Source organism: Apiospora aurea, assembly GCF_038362705.1.
Source record: "Apiospora aurea strain CBS 24483 chromosome Unknown utg000007l_segment0_segment0, whole genome shotgun sequence".
Classification (NCBI taxonomy): Eukaryota; Fungi; Ascomycota; class Sordariomycetes; order Amphisphaeriales; family Apiosporaceae; genus Apiospora; species Apiospora aurea.
This window is the reverse complement of record NW_027117394.1, coordinates 1,857,958-1,884,539: the sequence shown is the minus strand read 5'-3', so window position 1 is coordinate 1,884,539 and position 26,582 is coordinate 1,857,958. Positions and strand designations below refer to the sequence as shown.

The following is a 26,582-nucleotide window of genomic DNA, read 5'->3' as shown; positions in this document are numbered from 1 at the left end:
TTTTCCTATAGCTGCGACTCTTCGACTGAAAGACCATTGCGATTGCCATGGTGTCAGTTCGTGTGCAGCTTGTCATGCTCTTTCCTTGCGTTAAGAGGGCGATTGCTACGGAATAGGGGTAAAGTACGGCAGGTTATTTAGCTTATTGACAAATGCTTATTGGCCGTTACCAACATGTACGGGAGCAATCGGGTAGACGATTTCCTTCAGTTTGTAACACACAAACCAAGATGTTCACATTACTATACAATTTATGCATCAATTTTGTGGGCTGTTCATTCGATGCTTAGAGCAGCGTGGCTCAGGCCCGTTTCGCATTCAGTTGCCAGCAGCCAATCCTTCCGGAAGCTTTCTGTCTACCCACTTCGTTGCATCTCTCGCCTGGAAGTTCGGCATCGAAATGGCTCCATGGCGGAGCAAACATGTTCGACTTTGTCCATTTTCTCTCCTGTACGAGCGGCCGGAACTCCATTCTCGGTATTTTCGAGAAAACCCCCCGAGGGTTTCTGTGCGGCTTGAGTAAGTAGGTAAGTATGCAAGTTTTCTGATGTGCTTGAGGTGGTTTACATCCCCACGCATCCGGGCTATGTCGCAGCGGGGTACCGGGCGGCATCATGGCTTCGTTCGTGAAATGATGGGCCCTCAATGAATGCCTCTTCTCGGCCGGGCTACTCGGAGTACATTTCAAGGAATAGCGTACATGTCTTGCAATGCGTGGTCGCACTTGTCGTCAAGTTAGCCTACAAACGTGCATTAGCTACCCAGTACTGCGTTCATCAAGTTACTCGACTGGTTTCCTAAAACGGCATATACGGTTTCTTAATCAGTGTGGGACGGGCACTATGTCCAGGGCGATTGCTGACAACGGTCGCAACGAACTATCGTCTTTGAGCTCTCGCTGCATCGGCGCTGATAGGACTATAAGTAGGAAGAAACGGAAAGGGGGAAAAGAGTCATCGTGTACACGCCCTCAAGGGAAAGCCGGTTTATCAAATTGGAGTGACCAAAAGGCATCACAGTAATTCATGAAGCATGAACCATCTCTGGTTCGTCTTAACCCAAATGTATTCCTGCCCTTAGTAATATGGGTAGGTAGCATGTCCGTACCCCCTCCAGAAAGGTGCAGCGGTTTTGCTGCTTCACAAGCGTCAGAGGACAGCAACATCTTCACTTGCTGATATTAGGACGGAGCCAACTCTGTTGGTCGATCCCGTCTTGGCTCATTAGCCATTAGCATACTTGCTGGATCTTCTGAATGCTTCCGAGGCCCAAAATAGCGTGCACATCACGCAGATAAAGGGGTCATCAACACAACGTCTTGCACTTGGACGGCGGTCAGTCAGCGACATCACGGCTTGCTATGCAAGCAAAATCTACCCCTGTATCCGTTTTCGACTGATACTAACAAGCCAACTCCGACGGGTCCTTAGGGGCTCTACTGCTGACACAACGAGGCGAAAAGCCTCCATGCCCAATACCTCACACAGGTGCCAAAGGAATGGGCAGTGCAATATGATTTCAGGGTTGTCAGGATGTCAAAGTCCATTTAATAACTCGTTTTCAGCATTCAGTGGTACTGAGCTTATATCGCGACTACTCAGTGGGTAGACATACCGTAAGCTGCTGAGCAGCTCAGCAGGTAATATTATACTGATAGACTCATTGGAAGGGCCTCCAGCATTGATTTCCTGCCTGCTCGAAAAGACCTAAGCCCTGCACATCAAGGCAAATCTCACCTCGTGCGTGACTGAGCATTCGAGGAAACCGAACGGTGTTTATCAGTCGATGACAACCATCAGATTTCAGCATAGTATGGTATGGCCATGCTGGCGGTGTACATTATAGACACCGGTTGGTTTTTGTGTCGTCCCAAACTCTAGGCAGAAACATAATCACACTGCTCGTCGTAGCGTAGGGCGGTTGTCCCCCTTGAAACACACGGGCCTGGATCCCTCAACCTTGTTCTGGCCCTACGGCTCGGGCCATGCGTGGGGCGCCTCGGTATGATCCGGCTCGGATGGGACTATTCTCACCTGATGTGAGCTGCTCACGACGGAGCCCGGCCGGGTGGATCGAGAGTTCCGGTTCTTTCGGAGATGCGAGCGTAGCAATCGGAAGGCCACATATGTCACGCAGATGCCCCCAAGCGCCCCATGATCCCCAGAACACGCCAGAAAGACAGATTGTCGACCCCGAAGCCTGTGCACTGCCATCTCGTGCAGCGTTCCGACACATCTGACGCGGCCGTGGGTTACGTGCATATCATCACCCGCTTGTGAAAAAATGTACCTGTCCGGACCATCTGACCTCCGCCCCGGCGGATGGGGATAATATGCATGGACGAGTGGAATCGAGCAGGCCGAGTTTCCGCTCTCATTGATCCCAATACATGTTAACTGATGCCGACATCAGTCGGCAGTACACCGGGCGCCCGCTCCGTCAGCGGCGTCACAAGTGTAGTGAGCGGCAGTTGGCTAGCCTGGCGGTAGCGGGAAAACCCATTAGAGGTGATCAGAATTCCCGGAAAGATGATCTCTTCTCGTGCGAATGACGAGTATAGGAAACTGCGATGGCATCGGAGGTGTCAGTTGTCATGGAGACTTGTACACGAAACGCGGAGGAGAACGCCGGATGCAACATTCGCCATGTCGTCGACCGATATCGTACGTCTCAAAAGACCACAAATACTGGGTTGCTTGGAACAAGGTCCTGTGGGTTGAGAAGATGCGACGAAGGTCGAATTTCTTATTGCTCGGCCATCAGAATAAAGGGGAGCTTTTGATTCTATAAGCTTGATGGTGCAGTATCCAAAATGTAGGTTACATATTGGCGCAGCAGCAGGGAGGGGCGGATGTCGGCAGTCGGGCCTTCGGCTAGCGATCAGATGCGGCTTAAAGTTAGGCTGTCGGGGTCGGCAAAACCTGGCTATCGGTGCAGGCTCAGCCTCACAACGACGGCTGTAAGCTCGAATTCAACCCAAAAAGCACGACATCGAACCGGCGGCTCGCGTCCGGCTCTGCCTCTGCCAGCTTGCAAGTCCCCTCTTTCGTTTTTAGTATCATCGTCCTCTCGAGCACGCCATCGTCACCAAGGAAGGCGTGATTCTTCGGTCCTTCCTGCCCTGCACTGCGACTTGCACTTGGTCCACGCCCCTGCAGTTGAGCTATCCTCTTGTGTGCTGTGTCTGATGTGTGACCGACTAGGTATCCTCGCCACATCCTTCTGCGTACGCTGCGTACGCACGGCTCATGTACTTACACACTGTTGTTACCTTGGAGCGCTGCTTATCAGGCTTGCGCACGCTGCTGACATTGCAACGAGCGAGCAGCACGCCTTCGAGCACGTCAACGCACGCAATGATTGGCATAGGTGCAGTTGCATAATAATGACGACCCTATGCCGGCCTGCCGAGGCTCTCTCTCCATGGTAACAGAGCATGACGAGGCATAGCCGGTTCGGCTTGAACCCGCCCGTCCGGCCAGCAAGCCGTAATAAGGCATCGCGGAGAGGGAAAGACCGGACGAGATGTATGAGGTGTCATTCACTTGTCTGTCACCCGGATTCTTTAGCAGGACAGAGAGCTCACTCGTGCAACCCATCTATTCCGACTGAAGGGGTTGCATACTCTTTTTAAATCAAGTCCAGCTCACCAGTCCAGTAACAGGCAACAAGCCTCGGGTTGCATGATGAGCCCATGCAGAGGTGCGATGGCGTGCTTGCACGCCTGCCCCATCGCAGAGAGAAACTTGTCCAAGTGGTTCGGTGTTCGCTTGGGCGCTGGCCATGGGCGCCTCGGCCACCCGACCCAGTATCGTGCCGTCCACCTTCCGCCCACCACCCATAACGACAGACAACAGAGCTGGTCGGTCTGACGCTTTCTGAATGGGTACTGAGGTCATGTCAGAAAGCAAAATGAACACATACACTGTCTGCCTGTGATCATCGAGGTCGATAATGGTGTGATTCGTGATCTACAGACAACAGGACAGCCCCGGCGTTTTCCTCCCCTGGGATTGCACTGCGTGGTCTGTAAGAGGTTGGAATCATGCGCCTAGGGGACGGGACAGTGGGTCTGGACGAGGCAAAAGTCTGACGTTTGGGACTGGTGGGAATAACTCCCCTGCCCAATCTACATACATCCCAAGGTTGACTGATTGCCTATTTTTTGGCCCGAGGAAAATAAAATCCCATGCCCTTTTCACGCCCCGGGTGTTGTATTGTATACGGTCCTGAAACGGGCAGCGGGCGTTGCAGGCCAAGAAAGCAAAGTTTCGGTACTTGTTCAGCTTTTGCCTTAAAAAAAAGAACCGGGCTTGCCCCTAAACGGCCAATCAGCGACAGCGCCCTGGGTCGCAAACGGCCTAGCGCGGATGTCGTGATCGATTCTAAGACTGCAAAGCCCAAAGATCTGATCTTCGACAGGGGCGCTTCTTGGTAAGCAGCATCATGGCCACTCGGCCTACGCTGTAGAGTTCGCTCCCGCCAGCAATAGGAGCAATCACGCAATCACGCAATTCTCACCCCCAATGGTAGTAGTAGGCAATGGCATGTCCAGCTTTTTTTCCGACCCTTTGCTTCTTGTCTCTGGAGGGGCCCGCATTATTCCTCCCAGCACGCAATTACTAATGCCACCCAGTGGGCGGCCGGTGTAAGTCCCCTCCAGTCCATGTGGAATTACAAACCAAACCACCAACCAGGAACCACAGGTAGGCGACTGGAGTAGCAGTCCCCGAGTAGAAAGTCGAGCGTCTTCTTCCCCGAGCACATGTCTTCTCTTCTTCCTTCCTTTCCCATACTCTTGTTCGTCTTCCCCAGACTTATACCCCAACAAGTAACCCGACACTGCTCCTGTTCTGTCGTCATCCAAAGATTTCATAACATCATCCCACTCCCAACTATTACTAGCTCCCATTATAAAGAACTCGTGTGCCCCTTCACACGCACACACTGAATATTCTCGAAGGAATAGTAGTAGGCGATTTTCAACAAGTGTCGTCATTTCAGTCTCACAACATCCCATCCGCACATTCCACAATGGCATCCACCCAGATGTCGTCCTTCACCTCTTCCCCGGCAGTCAGGCCTGTCGTAGACACCAAGTCACCACCCGCCACAGACCTCGAGTCAGGCTATGCGTCGGGAGCCTCCTCCGCCTCGGGTTCTACCACCAGCCTGCCCTTGATCAGCTTGACCAAGCCACACATTCGCCACCTCAACCAGCAGCTCGAGCGTATGTCGGTACAGGACCGACTCCGCTTCGTCAAGGTCCTCTTCCCCAATCTGTACCAGTCCACCGCCTTCGGCCTGTCGGGCCTCGTGGCCATCGACGTGCTCTCCAAGATCCAGTCCGAGGACCCGGAAGCCCCCTCTGTCGACCTCATCTTCCTCGACACCCTTTACCACTTTAAAGAGACGTACGACCTCGTAGACCGTGTGCGTGCCCGCTACCCCAACGTCAACCTGCACGTGTACAAGCCCTCTGGCGCCGAGACCGCCGCCGAGTTCGAGGAGCGCTACGGCGAGAAGCTGTACGACACCGCCGCCGAGCTGTATGATTGGATCGCCAAGGTGGAGCCCCAGCAGCGTGCCTACGCCGAGCTGGGCGTCGCCGCAGAGCTCACTGGCCGTCGCCGGTCTCAGGGCGGACAGCGCGACAAGATCCCCGTGCTCGAGGTCGACGAGGAGACTGGTATCGTCAAGATCAACCCCTTGGTCGACTGGTCCTTCGCCCAGGTCCGCAACTACATTGCCGAGCACAACGTCCCTTACAACGTCCTCCTGGACCAGGGATACAAGTCCGTCGGTGACTGGCACTCGACCAGCCCCGTCAAGGAGGGCGAGGACGAGCGCGCCGGCCGCTGGAAGGGCCAGGCCAAGACCGAGTGCGGCATCCACAACAAGAAGTCCCGCTACGCCCAGTTCCTCGAGGAGCAGCAGCGCAAGGAGCAGGAGCAGCTCGCTGCCGCCCTGCAAAAGGTGGAGATTGAGCAGCGTGTCGAGGTCGCTGCATAGACAAGCAAGCACTTAACAGCACCACTTCTACCACCTTCGATGAAGTAAGGGCCGGATACAAGAAGTGAATAACCATTTTACGACATATACGATTTCAGACCCGGGAAGGGTCTTTCTTTTCTTTGTGAACATTTGCTGCAGCATTTTCAGGAGTTGGGATATCCATTCCCCAGACCGGAGTTTCGGAACAGGCGATCAGTTAGGCAAGCGGAGGAGTTGGTCCTTTTTCAGTCATGTTTTGTTGAAACCATGGCATCGTCGAGGCCCCTTTTTCCATTTCGGATGGGCTATGCCATAGGGTTGGGTTGGCGGCGGATAGCGAGTAGCGAGTCCAGTATCTAGTACCACGTTAACAGAAAGCTTGCTATGGATAGAACTTGACCTGAAAGAAAGAATACACAATAAACAAGCATAAACACTTCAACTAAACTTGCCTCTACCTGGTGTTTTGTCTTCGCTTCTTTCCAATATCCAAATGTGATGGTATGACATTATCATTATGCAACCAAACCTGCCACTCGGGAATTGCCACAGAGCGGCCTGGAGATCAGGCAATAGGCCCGTTTGGCGGCATGCTGATGATACGTCGCATTGGATCTCTCTCTCGGTTAAGGTTTTGGGGTCGACTCCTTTCGTCGTTGCTGTAGTATTATTGTTTTACTCCCCCAGATTGATGATGATGCTGAACTGAGATTGAGGTCCATAACTTGTGGATGCTTGGCTATCTGATTGGCGGCAAGTCGCAGTTCGCCCGCTTCCCCTCCGTTCTAATTCTTCCTCCATGTGTGACCCGCCCGGCCGCTGCTCCAATCAGATAACGACAGTCCGGGACTTCCAATACCATTAAACAACTGGTTCCCTGTATTCATTGGCCCACCTGTTGCAAGCGTATCTACAGTGAAGTCTCAACTAATCGAAATAAGAAACACAGTATCTAAAGCATACCAAGTATGATGGAGTATCTTACACCTAGGACCCGAGAGCCACGAGTTTGCCAGGCGAACTTTGCTTTTGGGTTTGCAGCTATGGGGAAGATGGTCAAGTCTGGCCTAAGGCCCTACAAGAATAACTGGGTATATTGCTTTGGCAGTTTCCCATATCGACAAAAGATCAGAGAGCGTGGTGATGTACACGTTCACGTCTTTGGGCAGCATAGTTCGCCGTACTTCATCGTCAATTAGAGAATAGATACAGATGCCCCGTGGCCCACGTGGGAGGGCATGTGAGACCTCGCGCAAATGACAAGTATGGATGCTTCCAGAACCTCAGATCGCATCCCTAATCTGTCATGTGTCTCCCGGTGTCACGATATAAAGCGACATGGAGCTGCTACACCTGTCTGAATCATTGTAATACCGACTACATTGGATATGTGCTGCTGGCCACCGTCCCCGTACCTCCTAACACCTTTCTCATGAGAACACACCTCTTTGGGCTTGCTTTAATGCCAGGCGATCGTCGCTTTTTCGGAGTTTCGAACCAGCAAAACCTCATGATGGGTGTTCTTTGTTGGAAGCGGCCTCTCTACGGCCACCAATCCTCATAAGTTTCACGAGAATATCGTGTACGTAGCTCCGTAAGAGAGCATGTAACTCATACCGATTGGCAAGGTTGACTTTTAGATAGGCGGAGAACACCTGCTGGTGATTTTGTTGAGTCCCACGCTGCACCTTTGCACACATGTACGTGGTCACTGGGCCACACAATGTCCAGGCTCTCTTTCGCAGTTCTAAGAAGCTCACATTTGAGGGCCTGCAGCTCCCCATAACGCGCTTGTTAGAGGATATGCCGGCTGCGGATGCCGACAAGTGGTGGGACGACGACCCGGGCACGACTGCAGTCCTGAGAAGCCCGTCCCAGCTGTGAAGCGCTTCGGGAGGCAACTCCATGTACCGAGCCATAAACCACCGGTGACAGCAGTACAAGCGCGAGTCTTGTCAATGAGTTCCGACTGCAGCTTGAACAGGAGTTCACGGGGCAGGAGGCTCGGGGCAATTCATTCATGGAATTCACACCGATACCTATCGGGCCCCAGATCTTGGACTCGGATCCTGGCTTGGCTAAGAACTTCTGCGAGTATGACGTTGGACTAAGAACTGCGCCGTCCTTGGCGAGATCCTCTCTATATATGGTATATAAGTCTCCCTGCAAACGCGTCTTGGTTCGCCCGTCGCGCGGCATGGAAAGTTCGTGGCCAGCGTCTGGCGGCAACCAAGTGATGGCTGGCTGATACCTGAGCCAAACCGGCTGGTCATCTACAGCTCGAGATAGTCCTGACTAAGATCTCTACTTTGGCCGCAGCTTGATTAGCACCAGGGCACAACGTTTCGAGAATTACGATATGAAGCTGAATGGTCGGGCGTCTTTACAGTTTGGGTTGATTTGGATGTAGGTGAACCACTTGCTTCAGCTTCATGGCAATCTACTGATCAGGTCTTTACTTGCCTCCTACACAATGAATGTTAACGCTACTCTAATGACAGCCTACGCCTATCGAGATGACCCATGGCCAGTCGTTCCCGCGGCAAATACGCGATGAAGTTGCCGCGGTCTGGGAAGTACATCGAGATTCCTCGCAGGACTTGGGCGTCGCGGCGCCGTGTACGCTGCCAATTTAGGACTCTATCTTGGGCGCCTCCGTCTCGTTGACCCATCGCTTGCATAGAGACAACGAGATTGGCCGCCACCATCTCCGAGCCGTGCAAATCGTCCCTACGGCAGCCGCAATATCATCATCTGTCTCGGGCGGCACTTCACTAGACAGGATATCCCCACGGCTGTAACCCTGTCGGTACGGAGCTTGTGGGAGACGTGTGACTCCATGAGAAATGGTTGAAAAAGGGGTCCCAGCGTAGGGAATGTGAACTCGCGGAGCATCAAATCGCTGGATCGGGCATGTTATTGTCCGGATGCGCCAACGACCTAGGACGGAGTCGTTCGAACAATCATCATTCAAGGCCATCTTCGACGCCAGCCCATTAAAGGGAGGCATAGAGCTTGGGCAGCCGGGGGGAACCAAAGCTCGGCTCTGCATCACCTCACGCCGAACGAAATGTACAAGCTGCCCCTATCGCTCACCAACTTTAGAGTGATTGTTTCTAGTCAATTCCGATATGCGCTTCTTGTAGATGGCGAATTCTATCTACCAGCCCTTCTTTTGTATTAACCCACTTGTATTGATCTGTGATTGTACTCACCTATAGCCATGACCTATCTTCAGTCAAGGTACTGACATGAAGCAGTAATGGTGCCCATAGTAGGGGCTTTTACTCCCCGTAGGGTGGTCCATTCGCGTTTTGCACCTTGATAAGATGTTGATTGGACTTTGAACTCCCTATGAGACTGATTTCCGAGCCACCTCTAACAGCTCACCCAGTCATCTAGATGTGCGATAACCACTGGTACGGAGCATGCATTCGGCGCCCGGAACACAACAGAAGGAGACAGAGGAGATCAGCCAGTCACGCAATAGACTCTACAAAGTTGTTTGATGCTAGTGCGAAGTCACACACAACCAAAGATTTCCAACGACGATGGGGTCAGCGGTGGTGCCCTCGTGCGCTCCAGTGCTTTCAGTGGCATCAAAGACCCAAATGGTAAAAAAGCCCACCTTCGCCGCTGTTAATAGCTTCTGCTTTGGCGGTGGCATGGGGGACAGTTGTCAACTGCGATATAGTTATCGCTGTCTACTCGGGCGGCATTTGGCCCTCCGGAAGTCACCGTTGTCAAACTCTCACTGGCCGGCTCTCTGGCCGGGATCATTGGGCCGCCCACGTTGCGACCGAGATGATGCAGACCCAACGGAAGAGACAAGAAGAACTCGGCTGCCCACGAGAACAGGTGCAGGCCGGAGGGTGTAGACCGACGCACCCGTTTCTTGTTTTCCAGTCCGTTTTGTCTGCACAATACGCTTGGGGTGTGTATAATTGGGCTAAGTAAGCCGCGCGAGCGTACCCAAGGTAAAAGCGGCACTGGCCCTAAGGCCCGACTTGGCCGAAACAGGGCAGGCCAGGACGAGGAACAAGGCATGGCACTTGGTAGCGCGCTATATCTGGACAGGGCAATGCGAGTGCCCTTGTGCCCTTGTGCCCTTCGTGCCTTAGGAGCCGGAGTCCCTGCCGATCACCCTGAAGTTCGTGGTGACCCGTGACGCCAGGATGATTTTGTCGTACGACAAGTTCCCAGTCGTTCCTGAACGGACCGAGTGGTTCAAGGCTTTTGGCGGGGTATGTAGAAGAGGATACCGACCTGGATATATGTACATGGAGCTAAGTCGCCGAGGTTCAGAGCCTATGAGAGCCTAGGGGAGCCATCCTGCCATGCGCAATGATACAACCACGGATCAATCCATACAATGCAAGGCTTTCGTGCGTTGGGCTCGTAATCGCCAAGTTTAAAATAAAAGCCAGCCGTGTCCTGGAAGTTGCCATCGAAACGACAGTGGCTTGTCCGGGAGATCAATGTCTCTTTTGACATGTGCTGTGCAGTGCAGCATGTGCTGTCCCCAGAGACTAGGAAAGAAGGCCGTCTCGTCTAGCAGCAGTAGTCCAGTAGGCGAGTAGGTCGCATTGTCGCGAAACCGCCAACGGGCTGGGCCAACCCACGTTGAGTTGATGCAAGCAACCGCCCCGTCGGCCTAGCCGTGGGTTGCGCAATGGGCGTCGTGGTTGGGGCCCATCCTTCGCTACGGTCAGCGGGACAAACACTCCTCTGCCTGCTCGCCATTCTCCAGTCAGAGTCAGCTGTCACAACACCAAAATCCTCGAAAGCCACCGGAGAGGACTGCAGACATTTCCGTGTAGAGGGAAAAAAAAAGGAAATTTCTAGGACCTGAATACATATATATCCTCAATATACCTTCTACCAAACATTGTCGTCGGCCCCCGCCCCGCCTCTTCCCCCAACCCAAACCTTTCTTTTCCAAAACTAGGGGTCTTTCATTCCCTGCGGCTCCCCTCCCCAAAAGTCAATTCGCAATCATGGCTGAAGGCAACCCCGCCACGGCTCACAGACAGCCTCCGCCGGCGCGACCGCAGCTGGGCGGCATGCGCAGCAGCAGCTCCTATCTGCAAGAGCACCAGCAATATCGCGGGCCCGCGACCAAGCCCGAGGGCCACTTCGGCATCGACACCGTCGTCGAGGACCTGCAGTCCACCGGGATATCGCCCGCCAAGAGCTTCAGTCCCTTCAACGGCGTGCCCTCCAAAGACGAGCCGCCCCGCATAGTGGACGGCGGCAGCCATGACTTCACGCATCCCAATTGCGCCGCCCCGCGCGGCCAGAAGACGAGCAAGCTGATCGCGACCCTCATGTACAAGGCCAACAAGAAGTCAACGCCCCTCGCCAGCAGCCGCGCCTCGGCCAGCAACGACAACCTGCCCTCGCCGCGCCTGCCCAAGTCCGACTCGGACCTGCCCGCCAACATGGCCCCGACCACCAACTTCGACGACTTCCCCCTCGAGCCCCGCGCCGCCAACGAGCCCGAGCCCCTCGACCACCTCTACGGCTCCTACATCTCCCCCATGTGCATCACCTCCTTCCTGCACTTGATGTCCACCTTCCCCCTGCCCCCGGGCTCGTCCGAGATAACCTCGTCGCATAAGTGTCTGGACGACCCGGATCATCCGCTCGTCGTGGAGCTGACGCTCTCGCCCGGGCCTGCCGAGGATTTCCTGTCCCTGGCCGACCTGCGCAAGCACGAGCTCATCTACCGCTTCGAGCGCGAATGGAACATTGACGTCGCGCTGCAGAGGGGCTCCCTCTGGAGGCGGCACCCGCGACTGGTCGTCTTTGACATGGACAGCACCCTGATCACCCAAGAAGTCATCGACCTGCTCGCCGCGACCCTGAAAGACCCGCCGGACCTGGCCCAGCAGGTCGCCGACATCACGCACCGCGCCATGCTGGGCGAGCTGGAGTTTGACGCCGCCTTCCGCGAGCGTGTGCAGCTCCTCAAGGGCCTGCCCGTGAGCATCTTCGAGCAGCTGCGCCCCGTACTCGACGTCACAACGGGCGTGCCCGACCTGATCAAGGCGCTCAAGCGCCTCGGCGTCAAGACGGCCGTCCTGTCGGGCGGCTTCCTGCCCCCTGACCAGCTGGCTGGCCTCAGAGCTGGGCATCGACTACGCGCACGCCAACGAGGTCGAGCTCGACGACGCCGGCCGCTTCACGGGCGAGGTGCAAGGGCGGATCGTGGGCAAGGAGCGCAAGCGGGAGCTGCTGCTGGAGATCGCCGAAAAGGAGGGCATCGCCCTGAGCCAGGTCGTGGCCGTCGGCGACGGCGCCAACGACCTCCTCATGATGGACGCGGCCGGGCTCGGCGTGGCCTGGAACGCGAAGCCGCGCGTGCAGATGGAGGCCTGCGCCCGGCTCAACGGCGAGAGCCTGATGGACCTGCTCTACTTGTTCGGATTCACGAGGGAAGACCTCGAGACGCTAGTCGAATAAATAGGAAGCAGGCAAGCAAGAAGGAAGAAACAAGGTCTTATCATTATGATGACCATTAGAACAGAACCAACGCGCAAGGGATCCCGGGCCGTAGGAGGTAGCTTCATTGCGGCGTGGCATGGATGCATATTCGCGCCAAACACTTCTCGCTCCTACAATCAGAGATCGTGAAGAATGAACAAACCCCATGGTCGTGGTGTTGGGGTGATTCGAGAAGAACAACTCATGTACGTCCAAGAATGATGTATTGCACAGAAATAAAGAATATCGTATAAAATTCTAAACCATTACGACAATATCCAAAATGCAAGATCATATACTGTAATATCGTAGTCTCTCGACGTCTGGACTCTGTTCGGGGACGTGTGTCCCCCGAGGGGATAGCCGTGCTATCGTAACATTAGTGTTCGTTACTAGGCACCATTCATTGCATGCGATACAAATAGGGTACAGAACGCTACGAGACATTGCTTGACGTACGGGAGCACAGCTGCGCTACATGCTACGTTATACGATAAAACCAAAGGCAAGCAAGTATTCTATAGTTCTTCGTTTATTATATTTGATATATTTGATTACTGCGCCTGTATTATGTAAGCGGTGGCGATTAAGACAGACTTTGCCAACTAACAAGGGGCTTTTTATACACAGCATGGCATGGTAAGATTTTACCCCTTTCCTGACCACCTTCCTGATCAACCCCTTTTCTACATTTTCCGCAAAAGTGTTTTCTTCGATGCATGGTGATTCTGACTTGGACTTGCCAGGCCCATTCCTGGAATCGCCACCTTTACCTTTAACCCGATCATCTGTGCCAAGTTGAGGCACCTCATATTGCCAAGGGAGGCCCTTTCGATAGTACTACCACTACCGAGAAGCGAGTAACGAGCGCGGGTACTGAATTTGACCTACATGGCACACAGTCCCATCTCCATGCAACAAGCAACAAAATAGACACATGTGCAGGCTCAGGTGATCAAATGGCTTCCGAATTTCTTGGATATCATTTCCATGCTTTTTCAGCGTGTCAACGCCTCTATGGATCATCAGCCTACTGCAAAATCCGGAGCAGGCCAGACAAAGACTCTATGTTGAGCAGCGATGTAACCAGTGGTGACCCTGTGCAAGAAATGCTTTGGTCCGCAAGACTTGCTGGCTCCCACACCACCGCTTTGTTGCCGGTCCCCTATCGTACACCTTTTTAGTACATCCTGCAAACGCGAAGACAATCGCTCCGAGGCTGTAGGTTCATATTGAATTCTCAAGTCCAGCTGCGCAATTTCGTTAGTCTCCGGGGCTTCTTTTCGGTCCAGTTGGGGTATATAGGCTGGATATAAGTACTCACCCTTGCTCCTTTGTCCGCGCAATGTCGCCTGACTTGCCAGTTTGCTTGCCCTGCCAATACCGTATTAGAGCGATGGGCTTTCGCGAAGATACAGTGGTTCGCAACTTACCGAAATGCCACCTTCGACCACTAAGCGATCGAACTGGAAGAACTGGCTGACGACCGTTTGACGCTGCGTGACTCTGAGTTAGCCAGTGCCTGATGCCCTGCTTCGCTACTTATTTTGTGCTCCTCCGGCCAACGAGAAGAAGTTTCCGGACGCCTAGAACGTAATCTCTCTGCTCCAAGGTCGCTCTTGGGACGCACGATTTCCGCCTCGCAGCTATATACCGCAACCGCATCCTCTTGAGCCTGAAAACCCGAGGCCGGTAGAAACAAAGGTCGCATGGGTCAGACCTACCTTCAGCATCTGTAGCTCCTTCAAGCCCTTCTGCATCAGCTCTTGCACCTCTCGCGGGTCTGACACGTTCTTGTTGTCGTGGAAAGCGTCGACGGTCCGACGGCGGGCGTACTCGCGGAAGTTGTAGGCTTGGAACTGGCGGCCTTGGCGTAATAATGATCGGTACTGTTTCCGAAGAAGTCGTAGTTAGCAGGAGGCCTTGATTCACGAGGACATCAAAGGTCGTGGGTTAGGCGATCTCGTCGGCGCAAGCCAACCAGCCAGCCAATGCGGTGATGTGAAATGGGTGCGCTGCTTGTAGAGGGTACCACCAGCACGGCAATGCACTGCTACTTACTAATGACCGAGCTTGTTGTGGAAGGTCGCCCTTCAAGGCGGAAACGACGGGGCCGTTGGTCGCCATGGTCGCTCACAACTCGTAGGCTTTGGCTTGTTCGAAGAGGGGGAAGAAGAAGAAGAAGAAGAAGCGCGATGGGGTTTCCCAATCAATAGACCAGATCTCGAGTCTATGGGCTGGAAGCTGTGTCGGGGTTTGGATTGGGATTGGGGAATGATGCAAAATGCTGCCGTTCAATTACACACTGATGGCAAATTCCGTTGGTGATTGATGCATCCATTCTGGTACCTACTCCAGTGCCTAAAATTCTTAGCGTCGGCGACCAACGTTCGGTTGCCGCTCGTCATCGCCAAGGCTCCGGGGATAAGCGGCTACGCAGTACCTCCGAGCTTCTCGGGATAGAGGGAAAAGGTGCTGAACACATGTACATTGACTACTCTATGCGTACCTACAGGTCTGAAGCTGTACCCATATCGTTCTCACAACCATGCGTTGGTTCCGTTCATTGTAGGATGTTTATTATGCGGCTGTCTGACATGAAGTGGTTGGTACCGAGTGTTTTGTTATAGACACTCTTCCACCATGTCACAAAGAACCGCTCGGTTTTCTACTTCAAGCCTCCAAAAAGGGGTTTGTCCTAGTAGTGACATGGGAAAGCGAAGTTCGCTGGTCAGCCTTGGTTGGCAATCAGGCCCAATCCCCCCCAATACCAAACAATCTTTCTAAGAGTAAAGGCTCCCTGCCTTCACACCGAAATATTACCGGGAAATCAATCCTTCTCCTCTTCATAGTCCAGAGTTTCGCTTTACTTTTGGTATTGGGCCACCAGCCAATCCTACGGTACTGTTGCCCTTTTTACCAGCTCTGCTAAAACATCTTCGAAGACTAGATAGTGTTTCTCGATCTTCTTGGCTCGATATTTCGACTCGCCGCCGGCCAGATGCTCAAGGTCGTCATCGTCATCGGCGATTTCACCAATCTTGGCCCACTCGGACAGGTGGACCCCTTCGCGGTGCCTCTGGAAGTTGTCGTTATAGCACTGAGGAGAACAGAAGACTGACTCAACCTTAAAAGCCTCGACGCATTCTCGACACAGAACAGTGATACGGCTATCTCCATCCATGTCCACGTCTTCCTTTTGTAAGTCTGTGCAGTAGTCTCCCGAGGCGCATTCATGTGCCTCATTCCAGTGCGCTTCCTGTCCATCTTGTGAGCAAGAACAAAACTACTAGGTGGCGGGTGGATAGGTACATACTTGTCCTTGAACGCTACACTCTTCGTCTGGGCAGAAGAATGTTGATTGCTTTCGGATTTTGTAGGTGTCCGCAAGCACGTCACATAAGGGACATGAAGTGTAGTCGCCAGGAATCGTCTGTGAGCAGGCTAGACATACTTCCGCGACGTCTTGGACCGCAGCAGCGCTCAGAGCTTCTTGCTTGAGCTTTGCCTTTTTGCCTTGTCCACCTCATGAGCCGCTTTGGCTCTACGAAGTTCCTCTAACTTCTTCTGGAGAGCCTGCTTCTGCTCCTGGTTCCCTTTGCTGGCCTGGCGATCGCGAAGCATTATATGGATAACGTCCGCGATGGGGGTACCATTGCGAATCATCTCAATATACTTCTGTGATTTGGCAGCACCCTCTGCGTCGTTCCCAGGTTGAAAGAAGATATCAACATATGCCTCAACTCTCATTTGAGGAGACTTGGAAGTCTTCAATCGTTCCAGCAGATCATCCAGGGGTTTCTGGTTACCGCTCACATCCTCGCCTATGGCACTTCTGAACTCAGGAACCAGCTCCTCAACTGGTATGCTGCGGTCGTTCAGCTTGTGCTGCAGGTTCTTGGCCTCAGCTGGTGACTTGACGGCCGATTGGAAGCCCAGATTCTTGGACTTGTCACGAAACCATTCTCGCTTCTCATCAGATATCCTCTGCTCAATAGTCTTGAGGTCTGTTTTGTACTCATGGGCTTGTGTGAACAAAGTGTCGAGATCCTGGAGGAATAAGCGCCTGCCCGAGAACCACTCCTTCGTGGCCGAGTTGAGATAGCGATCGCGCATCCGGTTCAGGAGCCTCGGCCAACACTCGGTGCATTCAGCGACATGCAGCTTGTTATGGTCCGCCACACAAGCTACTTGTATTGCTGCAACATCTTCTGCACATGACTGCCTCTCCTTCTCTTGGGTGAGAACCTCATCCCAGGGCTCCAACATGCTGATGCGGAGTATGAAAGACTCAATTGGATATGCAGCCCAGCCCTTTAAGAGCGAAACAGCCCTGACAGAGACGTTGCAGTGTCGACCTTCAGTAGACCCTGTTGCTCGATCAACTTGCCAGCTTCGGAGGACTTTGAAGCCAGCCAATGTTCAACGAGAACACCACTTGAGGACTGTAATTGACAAGTAATAAGTTGAAAGTAAGAGTACTAATTGAGAATTGAACGTGTTTATAATTTACCGAGGCGAGATGGATATCAATCGAATGCGGTTGTCTTGAGACCGGGTAGTAGTCAGCTCTGCTAAGAAGGTTGGGATGGGATAAGGGTCCAAGCTTGCGCCACATGAGCTCTAGCCACAGCAACGTTATCGCAAGGAGCAACGGCAGCAAGGAAGAACGAACCATCAACTTTCAGTCCGTGTCGCATCCAGGACATCTCAAGGTCTGACATCCTGCATCCAAGATGGTAAGTGTCCCCTGTTCGCATCCCAATCGTTTCGCGGAACATCCACATCGATATGCCCAGCAATCACCAGGCAGTCTTCAAATCATCTTGTCGCATCGCAAACTAACAAAACATGCCTCCCATCCGTTCTAGGCCGACAAACTTCGCACCCAGCAAGAGCTGGAGCGCCTGCAGGCCAAGTACGTTGGTACGGGCCACCCTGACACGACGTCGTGGGAGTGGCGGACCAACATCGCGCGCGACACGTACAGCTCCATCGTCGGCCACCCCTCGCAGCTCGCCTACATGAGCCTGGCGCTCAACGAGCCCTCGGCCAAGCTGCGCGCCCAGCTCCTCCGCAAGATGGTCCAGCCCTGCGGCCCGCCGCCGCCCCGCGAGGACCAGGAGATGTACATGGCGCCGCCGACGCCGCGGGCACAGGAATGAGCAGGCCACTTCATGATGGATGCATTTCTATAATGCAAGGTATCCAAATCATACCGAATGGCTTACTTGGCAATCGATGATTACTACGAAGAATTCGGTCTTCCGCGCCCGATACTGTGCCGTTCTACACGACGGGCACACACAGCGAGTACGTATCGATTGCGATGCCAATCGGCTTACCTTGCCCTGTTCGACTGTTTTGGGCAGCATACGAGGAGAGAGAGCCACGCTACTGGGGATGAAGAACGTATGGGCATACCAACGGCAAGATAGCCTGCATTTATGTTCGGCTCGAAAGATAAATCAATGGGTTCATATGTGGAAGAGAAAACGATGGAAGGTCAGAAGTAATCGCTATGAGGACAGCTTCGTCATGAAATAGCAGCCAGTTTCTCTGGCGGGTATAAATATAGCACCCCAACCACTTTGTTCCTATTTTCCTGCAACGCCGTCCAGAAAACCCCTGCCAACGCCAAACATGATGTCGATAATCGCAAAATTGCGATGCTGATGTGAGAACAAACAAGAAACCTAATTGTAAGCCTGCATAGTTATGCGTCACCTGCATCGTCGTCTGGCTGCTGCAATCCAAGACTCCTGCTAATCTTCTTCTCGAGGTCGTCGGGTTTCTCTTCCCCCAGACCAATCTAATAATACCAGCAATACTGTCCGGTGGAACCTCAACCCTGCCTCTTGAGCCCACGCACCATGTTACGGTATCCTCCTCGCCGTGGTCCGACTTCTCCACCACCTTGTCGAGATAGCCTTGTCGCACAAGCTTGGCAAGGACATTGTCCGTCCTGTCCATGGGCAGGTTCTGAGAGGCGTTCATACGTGTGAGATATCGCCTAAGCTTCATGTCGCTCAACTCACCGCCGCTGAGGGTAATGACGGATATCACGAATGAGTAAAAGCCGACATATTCGGCCTCTTCGCGGGAGCTCGGTGCTCGTGACGGCGCAATGATTTCGGGCGTCCTATACTGTGACGGTATGGTTGTGACCAGGACATATTGTCTCGAAGAAGTCGCACCGTTGGCTTTCCTAGCTGTAGCCTCTGTCCAGAGTAGAGCAGTCAGCGTCTATCCGGCGTCGAACGGATGGGGATGGGCCACTTACTCTGCTTCTCCTTGAGTGTGCGCTTCTCCTTAACTGGCAGTTCTTCCATTTCCATGCCAAACACTTGGCGCAATTGGAGCTGGGCTCCGTCGAATATGCTCTTGAAGGATCTCGAGTTGCTACCTAGGACCTTTTCTCTAATACCATCCCTCTTAATTGGTATGCGGGCGTGCTCGCATGCTAGCGCGTACCGCACCAGCTTCTTGATGAGCTGGGCTTCGTCGCCGGCGCCCCCCATGCTGACGTCGCCGTCTTCGTCCTGGCTCGAAGCTTCTTCGGCGTCGGACTCGACTTGACGACGAGATCGTCTCCGGGGCTCGTCATCGTCATCGCGACGGCGTCGCTGGGTTTGAGTCGGCATGGTGAGTCGTGAGTCTGGCACTTCTTGGGTCGAAACTGCAATAAAAGAGGTTTGCAAGAGCTGGGCGATGGTAGAGAAACGAAACCCCGGTTTTTGAGTTATGACGTGTGCGTAAATTATGCGCAAATATCGAGGCCTTTATCCATTGGCATGGAGGGGCATCCATCCGGTGGCAGCAGCAATCGCGCTCCAGCATCGCGGGTTCCTGCTGTCGGTTTAATTGAAAAACGCCGGCCACTGCGACTCACGGGTCTCCATAAGTCCTTATCGCCCCGCCTTATCGGATAGCTTCAGCAAAAGTCCTTGCGCATCGATACTGAGGTCGTCCAGGGTTGAAATCCAATAGACTTAGAACTAGTCAGGAGTGTGGTCGAATGTATATTTCTCAGTACTGGGTCTTGTTTCTTAGTTGGTCTTCATGATATCACGAAAAATCTCCAGTGGTGCGATTTGCCTAGGGTGCCGACTACGGCTTCTCAGTCAAGCCACCCGACCTCGACATCCCCATGCCCCAACTCGATACACTGCTGCTGTCGCAAGCCGGAGACAGACTCTACGATGGTTTACCAGCGACCAGCCCGCAGACCGCCCAACAGAGCACGGCCAGAGCCATGACGAGGAGAACCAGAGCCCCGACGAAACCGAGCTTGCGACACGCGCCCAAAACAAGTCTTTCTACAAGTCCGACTTCTTTGCGACGGACGATCCGGGCAATGACTATGAAAGCCGTAGTTCGAGACGGAAGCCGCAGGGAGGCGCCTTCATTTTCAAGCGGTTGAATACCAGCAAGATACACTTGTCTCGTAACAGACTGCTGACCGAAGCATCCGAGAAACTCGGCTCGGACATGTTAGGCAAACCGGCCTATGCCATTGTCATGAAAGATCAGGGTCTATACAGGCAGAAGAAGCGTTCTGCTGTGCCTGAAGACACTGACACTGCCGATACCGAAGAGCAGCCATCGCAGCTTGAGATCCAAGCTCTGCTCGAACACCAGGATGAACCGGTCACTCCTGAGGAGGTTCGTGCTAATATCGACGGCCTCTGCCCCGAGTCGGAGACCTACCTTCCCGAAAAAGAGTTTCGCAGGATACAACACGAGCTCGCCGAAGGCTTCCTAAAAACTCAGCTTGTCGACTACATCGACAGCTTCAAGGCTGCGCTGAAAGAAGCAACGGAGGCTGGGGCAGGGACAGAAGAAGTATCAGAGAACGAACACGACGAGATCGAGCCGGAGAGCCAGGCCGCAGACTCGGATGAAGCCAGCCCTCAGGCCGAGGTAGATTCCTCCGCACCCGTTACGACATATCCCTGGATTCGCGAAATATCACCCTGGGTGCGACTCAACTCGGAAGAGGTGGCCGCTGGCGGTTTGCCAGAGGATACGGATCGACACCTACATGGCTACGTCTCGGAGACGGCCGCCGCCAAAGAAAAGCTCGCTGTGCGCATCATGCGTGAGTGCTGGGGCCTGCATATTGAAGAACTCATGGGAGGTTTGGGACAGGTAGATGTCGTGGTGCGCAAGCTCGAGTTCACAATGCTTATGCGAGGAACACGACGTTTCCTCAAGCTCCTCAATGATAGGTTCCTCGACCGCGGCGAGAGCATGGATATCTTCATGAAAAAGGCCACGATTCGCTTTGTTTGCACCCGGCCTAAGGCCGAAACACTGATACACGAGCTGAATGTCATTCTCCAAAACCTCACCACCCGCCACTTCCCAGTCTCTCTTGTTGCTGGTCCGCACGATGTCATCGATGAAGTCTTACTCGAGGAGGTCGGCCGCATATCTAACACGTACATCAAGCAGAGTCACAGTACGAAAAGGGTAAGCCGTCCCAGTATATATTTCCCTTCTGATCATGTAGACTAAACCTCATCTTTCAGATAGCTGTAACCTGGCTTGAAGCTAGGGGCCGCAGGACGAATCAGTCCGAGTACGAAGTGGAGGACCTACGGCACGTTGTGTTTCGTCTTCTCATGTCCGCGCTCAACCCAGAGTCCGCCCTGTTGAAGTTGTACGCACCAGAAGAGACCACACCATATCTTGAAGGCAGTCTCCTAGTTGACGAGTACAACCGCGAGAAATGGAGCTGGAAGGATAGACTGGGCAGGTGGGCTCGATACATCATACCGCCTGGAACGGAGGATGCTGCGCAGCATTTCTCTGATGAACAAGACGCTCTCCCGAATCCGCCCGTACAACTCCTACTCGCTGAAACGCCGGTATCACTCCCCATAGAAGAAGATGCTGCATTGCAAATCACGCGTGATGTACTTGATGGGGCCGAGGTTTACAACAAATCCACGATTGCCGACTTGGAGAAGGCCAAGATTGAGGTACAAACACCGTCAGAACAACACCCTCATCAACCGGTCCGCTGGTCTCCCGAGGTGCATACTGCTACCTCCGCCGTCTTTGGTCATGTTCTGCTGGATGCGATGGGCTTACCGGCGAAAGCGCTCATCCCGAATCACGAGCAAACCCGTGCCGATCTGTCTTCCTACTCTCGCATCTTCTCGCCCATCGTGCCGCACCCTATGCGGCTCGCCGCGATCCATGGTGGGAACCAGCCCGATAACCAAGGAAACAAGCCCTCGTTCTCGGTAGAACACACCATCCTGATCCGCTTCTTGCCCGCGCCCAGCGCGAACCCGGCCGAACCTAACTACCCCGGCCCGCCTCTCGAGCTCCGACTCGCCTTGACCGACAGCGACGACCCGGTCATCACTGGCGTGCACTCCCTGCGCGCCATCGTCGAGACCCATCTCCACGACGTCATGCTCCCCTCGTCGCCCGTCGACGTCCGTGTGCAGCAGCAGCGCGTCGCCACGCTCCAGGGCCACCCCGAGGACCTGGCCACCTGGCAGCCCCTCCAGGCCTTCCTCGACCGCGCCCGCCTCGACATCTCTGACGGCAAGCTCGAGATGCCGGCGCAGCAGCGCTTCCATATCCCGGCGCGCCTCTTCTACCATGCCCACTATCCGCCTATTTCGACGACCCTGTCCGCCAAAGCGGCGGCCAAGGAACATGCAAAGCGCGAAAAGCTGGACAGAAAGCTCCAAGCACGCACGACCGCCAAAAAGAACGAACCCATCAGCATCCCCTACGCCTTCATGGGCCTTGAGCTGCACCGCGCCATCAGCGTGCCATACGAGGGCCACACCTTGACGTACACGAGCATCGAGGCCGGACAGGGCGGTGGACGTCGCGCTGAGCTAGCTCTTTCGCCCAAGCCGCTACCTAGCGACGTTTCTTCAGCTGAAACCGGAGAAGTGTTGGAGAAACAGGAGGAGCAGCCACCTACGAATGACTTCTTGAATCTTGTATACAAAACAGCTCAAACTGCAAAGTTCTGGTCTGGATTTGCTGGATGATGGGAGTGCATTGAAAGACAAAACAAAGCAGGGTAACATACAAGGGAGTGAGGCAGCTGCAAGGAAAGCCAACTGTACTAGTATATTGAAACCTTGTATATCATGACATGGTATGGTGAACTGTACAAAACTCTGTACAATACCATTAACGGCTCCAGAAAATATAACAATCGTCCGGTACATATTTTATGTACACACAAAGTAGAACCCGACGAACAACATTTTCCTTCTTCGTGTAAAGGCAGAGCCGTAGTGAGCCACTGCTTGGTCCAGATTCGACCATCGGTGTTGGACAATCCATGACCATGTAGGCTCCATACGGTCAGTGATATCAAGAAGAATGGTGCAACACAGAAAACACATATCACGTCGGAAGAAGACCAAGACAGGAAATTAAGTTTCAGACCACTTGTCTATTGACTCTATTTTGGTACTACAAGCACACTATGGAGAAGTTTTGTCGTGAAAAAGTCCATAACCCTTCCCTTCATATCTTTGTTCCCCATAAGTCAAATCCCAGTGATCATCGCAAGAGGCAAGAAGATTCGTGACGTTAAGTCGTGTCGTGATGAAGCATTACAAGGCAGCTGAGCCTCAGAAAGCTAAGCCAGCCACAAGGAGGAAGGAAATAAATGTGTTAATACATTTATTTCTTGCCAGCCTTAGCAGCAGACTTGGTGACCTTGCCGGAACCGGCAGCGGCCTTCTCGACGGACTTGATGACACCGACAGCGACGGTCTGACGCATGTCACGGACGGCGAAACGACCCAGGGGAGGGTAGTCGGTGAAAGCCTCAACGCACATGGGCTTGGAGGGAATCATCTTGACGATGGCGGCATCACCAGACTTGACGAACTTGGGAGAGTTCTCAACCGACTTACCAGTACGGCGGTCGATCTTCTCAAGAAGCTCAGAGAACTTGCAAGCAATGTGGGCAGTGTGGCAATCGAGGACGGGAGCGTAACCGGCACCGATCTGACCAGGGTGGTTGAGGACAATGACCTGGGCGTTGAAAGAAGCGGCACCCATAGGGGGGTCGTTCTTGGAGTCACCAGCGACGTTGCCACGACGGATCTCCTTGACGGAGACGTTCTTGACGTTGAAGCCGACGTTGTCACCGGGGAAACCCTCGGGAAGCTGCTGGTGGTGCATCTCGACGGACTTGACCTCAGTGGTGACGTTGGCGGGGGCGAAGGTAACGACCATACCGGGCTTCAGAGTACCGGTCTCGATACGGCCGACGGGCACAGTGCCAATACCACCGATCTTGTAGACATCCTGAAGGGGAAGACGGAGGGGCTTGTCGGTGGGACGCTGGGGAGGGTTGATGGCATCGATAGCCTGGAACAGGGTCTTGCCGGTCTTCTTGCCGCCAGCCTTGGTCTCCTTCTCCCAGCCCTTGTACCAGGGCATGTTGGTGGAGTCCTCCAGCATGTTGTCGCCGTGGAAACCGGAGATGGGGACGAAAGCGACCTCCTTGGGGTTGTAGCCAACCTTCTTGATGAAAGAGGAGGTCTCCTTGATGATCTCCTTGTAACGGGCCTCAGACCACTTGGTGGTGTCCATCTTGTTGATGGCGACGATGAGCTGCTTGACACCGAGGGTGAAAGCGAGCAGAGCGTGCTCACGAGTCTGGCCATCCTTGGAGATACCAGCCTCGAACTCACCAGTACCAGCGGCAATGATGAGAATGGCGCAGTCGGCCTGCGAGGTACCAGTGATCATGTTCTTGATGAAATCACGGTGACCGGGAGCGTCAATGACGGTGACATTGTACTCCTCAGTCTCGAACTTCCACAGAGCAATATCGATGGTGATACCACGCTCACGCTCGGCCTTGAGCTTGTCAAGAACCCACGCATACTTGAAGGAACCCTTGCCGAGCTCGGCAGCTTCCTACGATGGTTGTCAGAATTGATGTTGCAAATCCCAATTGGGGGCTTTTTGGATGTTGGGCCCGTGCGAGGTCCGTGCCTAATTGTGTAATGAAAGTGGGACACAGGGTTGGTTTACCCCTCCAAGATAAGAAAAATCTCAAATGGAGGGGTCAACTCTGAATGCGGGGTGAGGAGGGACAGCGACATGGATGCCAGCCGCGACGGGTGATAATATGGGAAAGGTGAATGTGAAAATGAGCAGCAGAACTAACCTTCTCGAACTTCTCGATGGTACGCTTGTCGATACCTCCGCACTTGTAGATCAAGTGACCGGTGGTGGTAGACTTGCCGGAATCGACGTGTCCGATGACGACGATGTTGATATGAGCCTTCTCCTTACTGCACGAGGAAAGGTGTTAGTGACCTGGTGATCGATAGTGAAATGACTTCGCGGTGTTGCTTACCCCATGATGGCGGTGTTGGATGATTCTCGAGAAGTGGTTGTTGTTGTTTATGCGTTGTCTGGATGCTGCGAGGAAGAAAGTCAAGTTAGTTGAGTTGAGGTGGAAAGATCGAAGGTAATGATTCCTCGGATCGACTTGTTGATGTAAAGGGGATGGAAGGCAGGAGAGGCTGGCTTACCTTGAGATGCACAGGTTGTGATGCTTGATCAACGGTAATGTGCGACGAAGAATCGAAGGGGAGAAGTTGACAAGAGTTTGAGGGAAGGGTTCTGCTTATGAAGTGTTTCTGAGAGATGGAAGCGGGGTTGCATCAGCCAGTCTGTGTGCCTTGGGCAGTCAATTTTTTTTTCCTCACTTGCTCTGCAGGTTGGCCCGCACACAGCTCGAATTGTGAAAATTCCCCTCAACCCCTCCTTCTGAAAAATGTTTTTTTAAGGCAGACCCACTTAGATCAGCAAGGATACCTGCCTTGGCTGCTTGGTTGCTTCCTTAGCCGCCGCCCAAGGGCCTAGCCTCAGTACTTTGCTTTTTGGGGGATTCACTGCAGCAACCACAAGTACCGCACCGCCACCCAGAGTCTGGATCGGCCCACAAATAGGGACTTCAGGCCGCTCAACTTGATACACGAACAAGCTCCTGCTTCTACCAAACATTCAATTTCTATGCCATATCTCATTGTGCCGGCCTGAGTCACCGGTTTGAACATGGTGTTGCGGCCCAAACCCTTGTCAACCCAAAATTTTCACTTTTTCCCCCTCCATAGCCCACCCGACGTCATCTGAGGCAAAGCCTGCCCGCAGCTTCTCCTACACATGCTACAGCAGCCCATTAGTTCGAATACGCATACTCACCCACAAGTCAAGGGTATTTGCATGTAGGTATGTAGATAGCAATATGCGAGAGAATCGTATCAGATTGAATCTAGACTTTTCCATCTACCAGTCCTGCCACGTACTTCACTGATCGGCGTTAAATGATTTTTTTGCCCTCGTCTGATCCCCCTCAGTCAAGTGGTCACAGCCTTGCAGGAAATCCACTTCAAGGCCAAACACAACCAGTTGCCAATCTTCCTCACCACCCCACTTCCTAAAGTTGGCATTGCGACAGGCACATTGCACGCCTTCAATGACATGGATACACCAATGTTGTCAGTAGTGACTCGATATGGTTTCCTTCGAAAAAGAGCATCGCAAACCTAGATACTTAAGAGAGCAATCATCTTGACGTGATGTACGCAGGCAAGCAAACAATACACAAGGGATCGACTTGCAACTACTGTAATATTGATTTTCTCAGCGATAGTTGGAGGCCGTGGAGTGGTTGAATGATCGGTGATATCACTTGCTGGTCTAAGGCTTGCGCCACAGTCGGTGATGTCCAAACATTCGGTCAGTCCGTCGAGGCGCCCATCGATACATAGAGAATACATTATGCTGCCTTGCCCGCAAGGTTGGCGCTTGCGCTTGCCGCTCTGTGGGCCAGTCCATAGAACCCCTCACCTTGCCAGCTTGCCATGATATTGCGCAGTGTGTGAAACACATTGACATGTGTACTTCTGGAATATCCAAGGGAGATAAGTGCACTCTCAGCAGTAAATCATCGTTCAAGTGGCTCGGAGAAGGTTGAAGGAAGATTGGTTCGTTCTCCGAGCAACCGAGACTTGCATTACAGTATCGAGAACCGTAGTCTTGGGACTGCTGCCGACATGCCACCAACCACCTTGTGCATACGTACT

At 53.4% G+C, this 26,582-nt stretch overlaps 9 protein-coding genes across 9 annotated transcripts; 5 read left to right on the top strand and 4 right to left on the bottom strand.

The window, feature by feature from the left end:
• Window positions 1-5,034: 5,034 nt before the first annotated feature.
• Window positions 5,035-6,012, top strand: PG986_010849 (Phosphoadenosine phosphosulfate reductase; the record flags this gene model as incomplete). The annotated part of the gene is made up of 1 exon (XM_066847071.1): window positions 5,035-6,012. One exon carries the CDS (start codon window positions 5,035-5,037, stop codon window positions 6,010-6,012), a length of 978 nt encoding a protein of 325 aa, XP_066696562.1.
• Window positions 6,013-7,692: 1,680 nt separating this feature from the next.
• PG986_010848 (uncharacterized protein) lies at window positions 7,693-7,878 on the top strand (the record flags this gene model as incomplete). The annotated part of the gene is made up of 1 exon (XM_066847070.1): window positions 7,693-7,878. The coding sequence occupies one exon, from the start codon at window positions 7,693-7,695 to the stop codon at window positions 7,876-7,878; it is 186 nt and encodes a 61-aa protein (XP_066696561.1).
• Window positions 7,879-10,991: 3,113 nt separating this feature from the next.
• On the top strand, window positions 10,992-12,459 carry PG986_010847 (uncharacterized protein; the record flags this gene model as incomplete). The annotated part of the gene is made up of 2 exons (XM_066847069.1): window positions 10,992-12,079; window positions 12,108-12,459. The coding sequence occupies 2 exons, from the start codon at window positions 10,992-10,994 to the stop codon at window positions 12,457-12,459; spliced, it is 1,440 nt and encodes a 479-aa protein (XP_066696560.1).
• A 1,341-nt stretch (window positions 12,460-13,800) lies between these two features.
• Window positions 13,801-14,607, bottom strand: PG986_010846 (uncharacterized protein; the record flags this gene model as incomplete). Its single annotated transcript, XM_066847068.1, has 4 exons — window positions 13,801-13,854; window positions 13,914-13,976; window positions 14,205-14,369; window positions 14,542-14,607. The coding sequence occupies 4 exons, from the start codon at window positions 14,605-14,607 to the stop codon at window positions 13,801-13,803; spliced, it is 348 nt and encodes a 115-aa protein (XP_066696559.1).
• Window positions 14,608-15,376: 769 nt separating this feature from the next.
• On the bottom strand, window positions 15,377-16,749 carry PG986_010845 (uncharacterized protein; the record flags this gene model as incomplete). Its single annotated transcript, XM_066847067.1, has 3 exons — window positions 15,377-15,739; window positions 15,797-15,913; window positions 16,006-16,749. The coding sequence occupies 3 exons, from the start codon at window positions 16,747-16,749 to the stop codon at window positions 15,377-15,379; spliced, it is 1,224 nt and encodes a 407-aa protein (XP_066696558.1).
• A 467-nt stretch (window positions 16,750-17,216) lies between these two features.
• PG986_010844 (splicing factor) lies at window positions 17,217-17,645 on the top strand (the record flags this gene model as incomplete). Its single annotated transcript, XM_066847066.1, has 2 exons — window positions 17,217-17,219; window positions 17,352-17,645. 2 exons carry the CDS (start codon window positions 17,217-17,219, stop codon window positions 17,643-17,645), a joined length of 297 nt encoding a protein of 98 aa, XP_066696557.1.
• A 551-nt stretch (window positions 17,646-18,196) lies between these two features.
• On the bottom strand, window positions 18,197-19,124 carry PG986_010843 (uncharacterized protein; the record flags this gene model as incomplete). Its single annotated transcript, XM_066847065.1, has 3 exons — window positions 18,197-18,292; window positions 18,325-18,692; window positions 18,764-19,124. 3 exons carry the CDS (start codon window positions 19,122-19,124, stop codon window positions 18,197-18,199), a joined length of 825 nt encoding a protein of 274 aa, XP_066696556.1.
• Window positions 19,125-19,542: 418 nt separating this feature from the next.
• PG986_010842 (uncharacterized protein) lies at window positions 19,543-22,505 on the top strand (the record flags this gene model as incomplete). The annotated part of the gene is made up of 2 exons (XM_066847064.1): window positions 19,543-20,955; window positions 21,015-22,505. 2 exons carry the CDS (start codon window positions 19,543-19,545, stop codon window positions 22,503-22,505), a joined length of 2,904 nt encoding a protein of 967 aa, XP_066696555.1.
• Window positions 22,506-23,151: 646 nt separating this feature from the next.
• Window positions 23,152-24,852, bottom strand: PG986_010841 (translation elongation factor EF-1 alpha; the record flags this gene model as incomplete). The annotated part of the gene is made up of 3 exons (XM_066847063.1): window positions 23,152-24,402; window positions 24,656-24,782; window positions 24,848-24,852. The coding sequence occupies 3 exons, from the start codon at window positions 24,850-24,852 to the stop codon at window positions 23,152-23,154; spliced, it is 1,383 nt and encodes a 460-aa protein (XP_066696554.1).
• Between the last annotated feature and the right edge of the window lie 1,730 nt (window positions 24,853-26,582).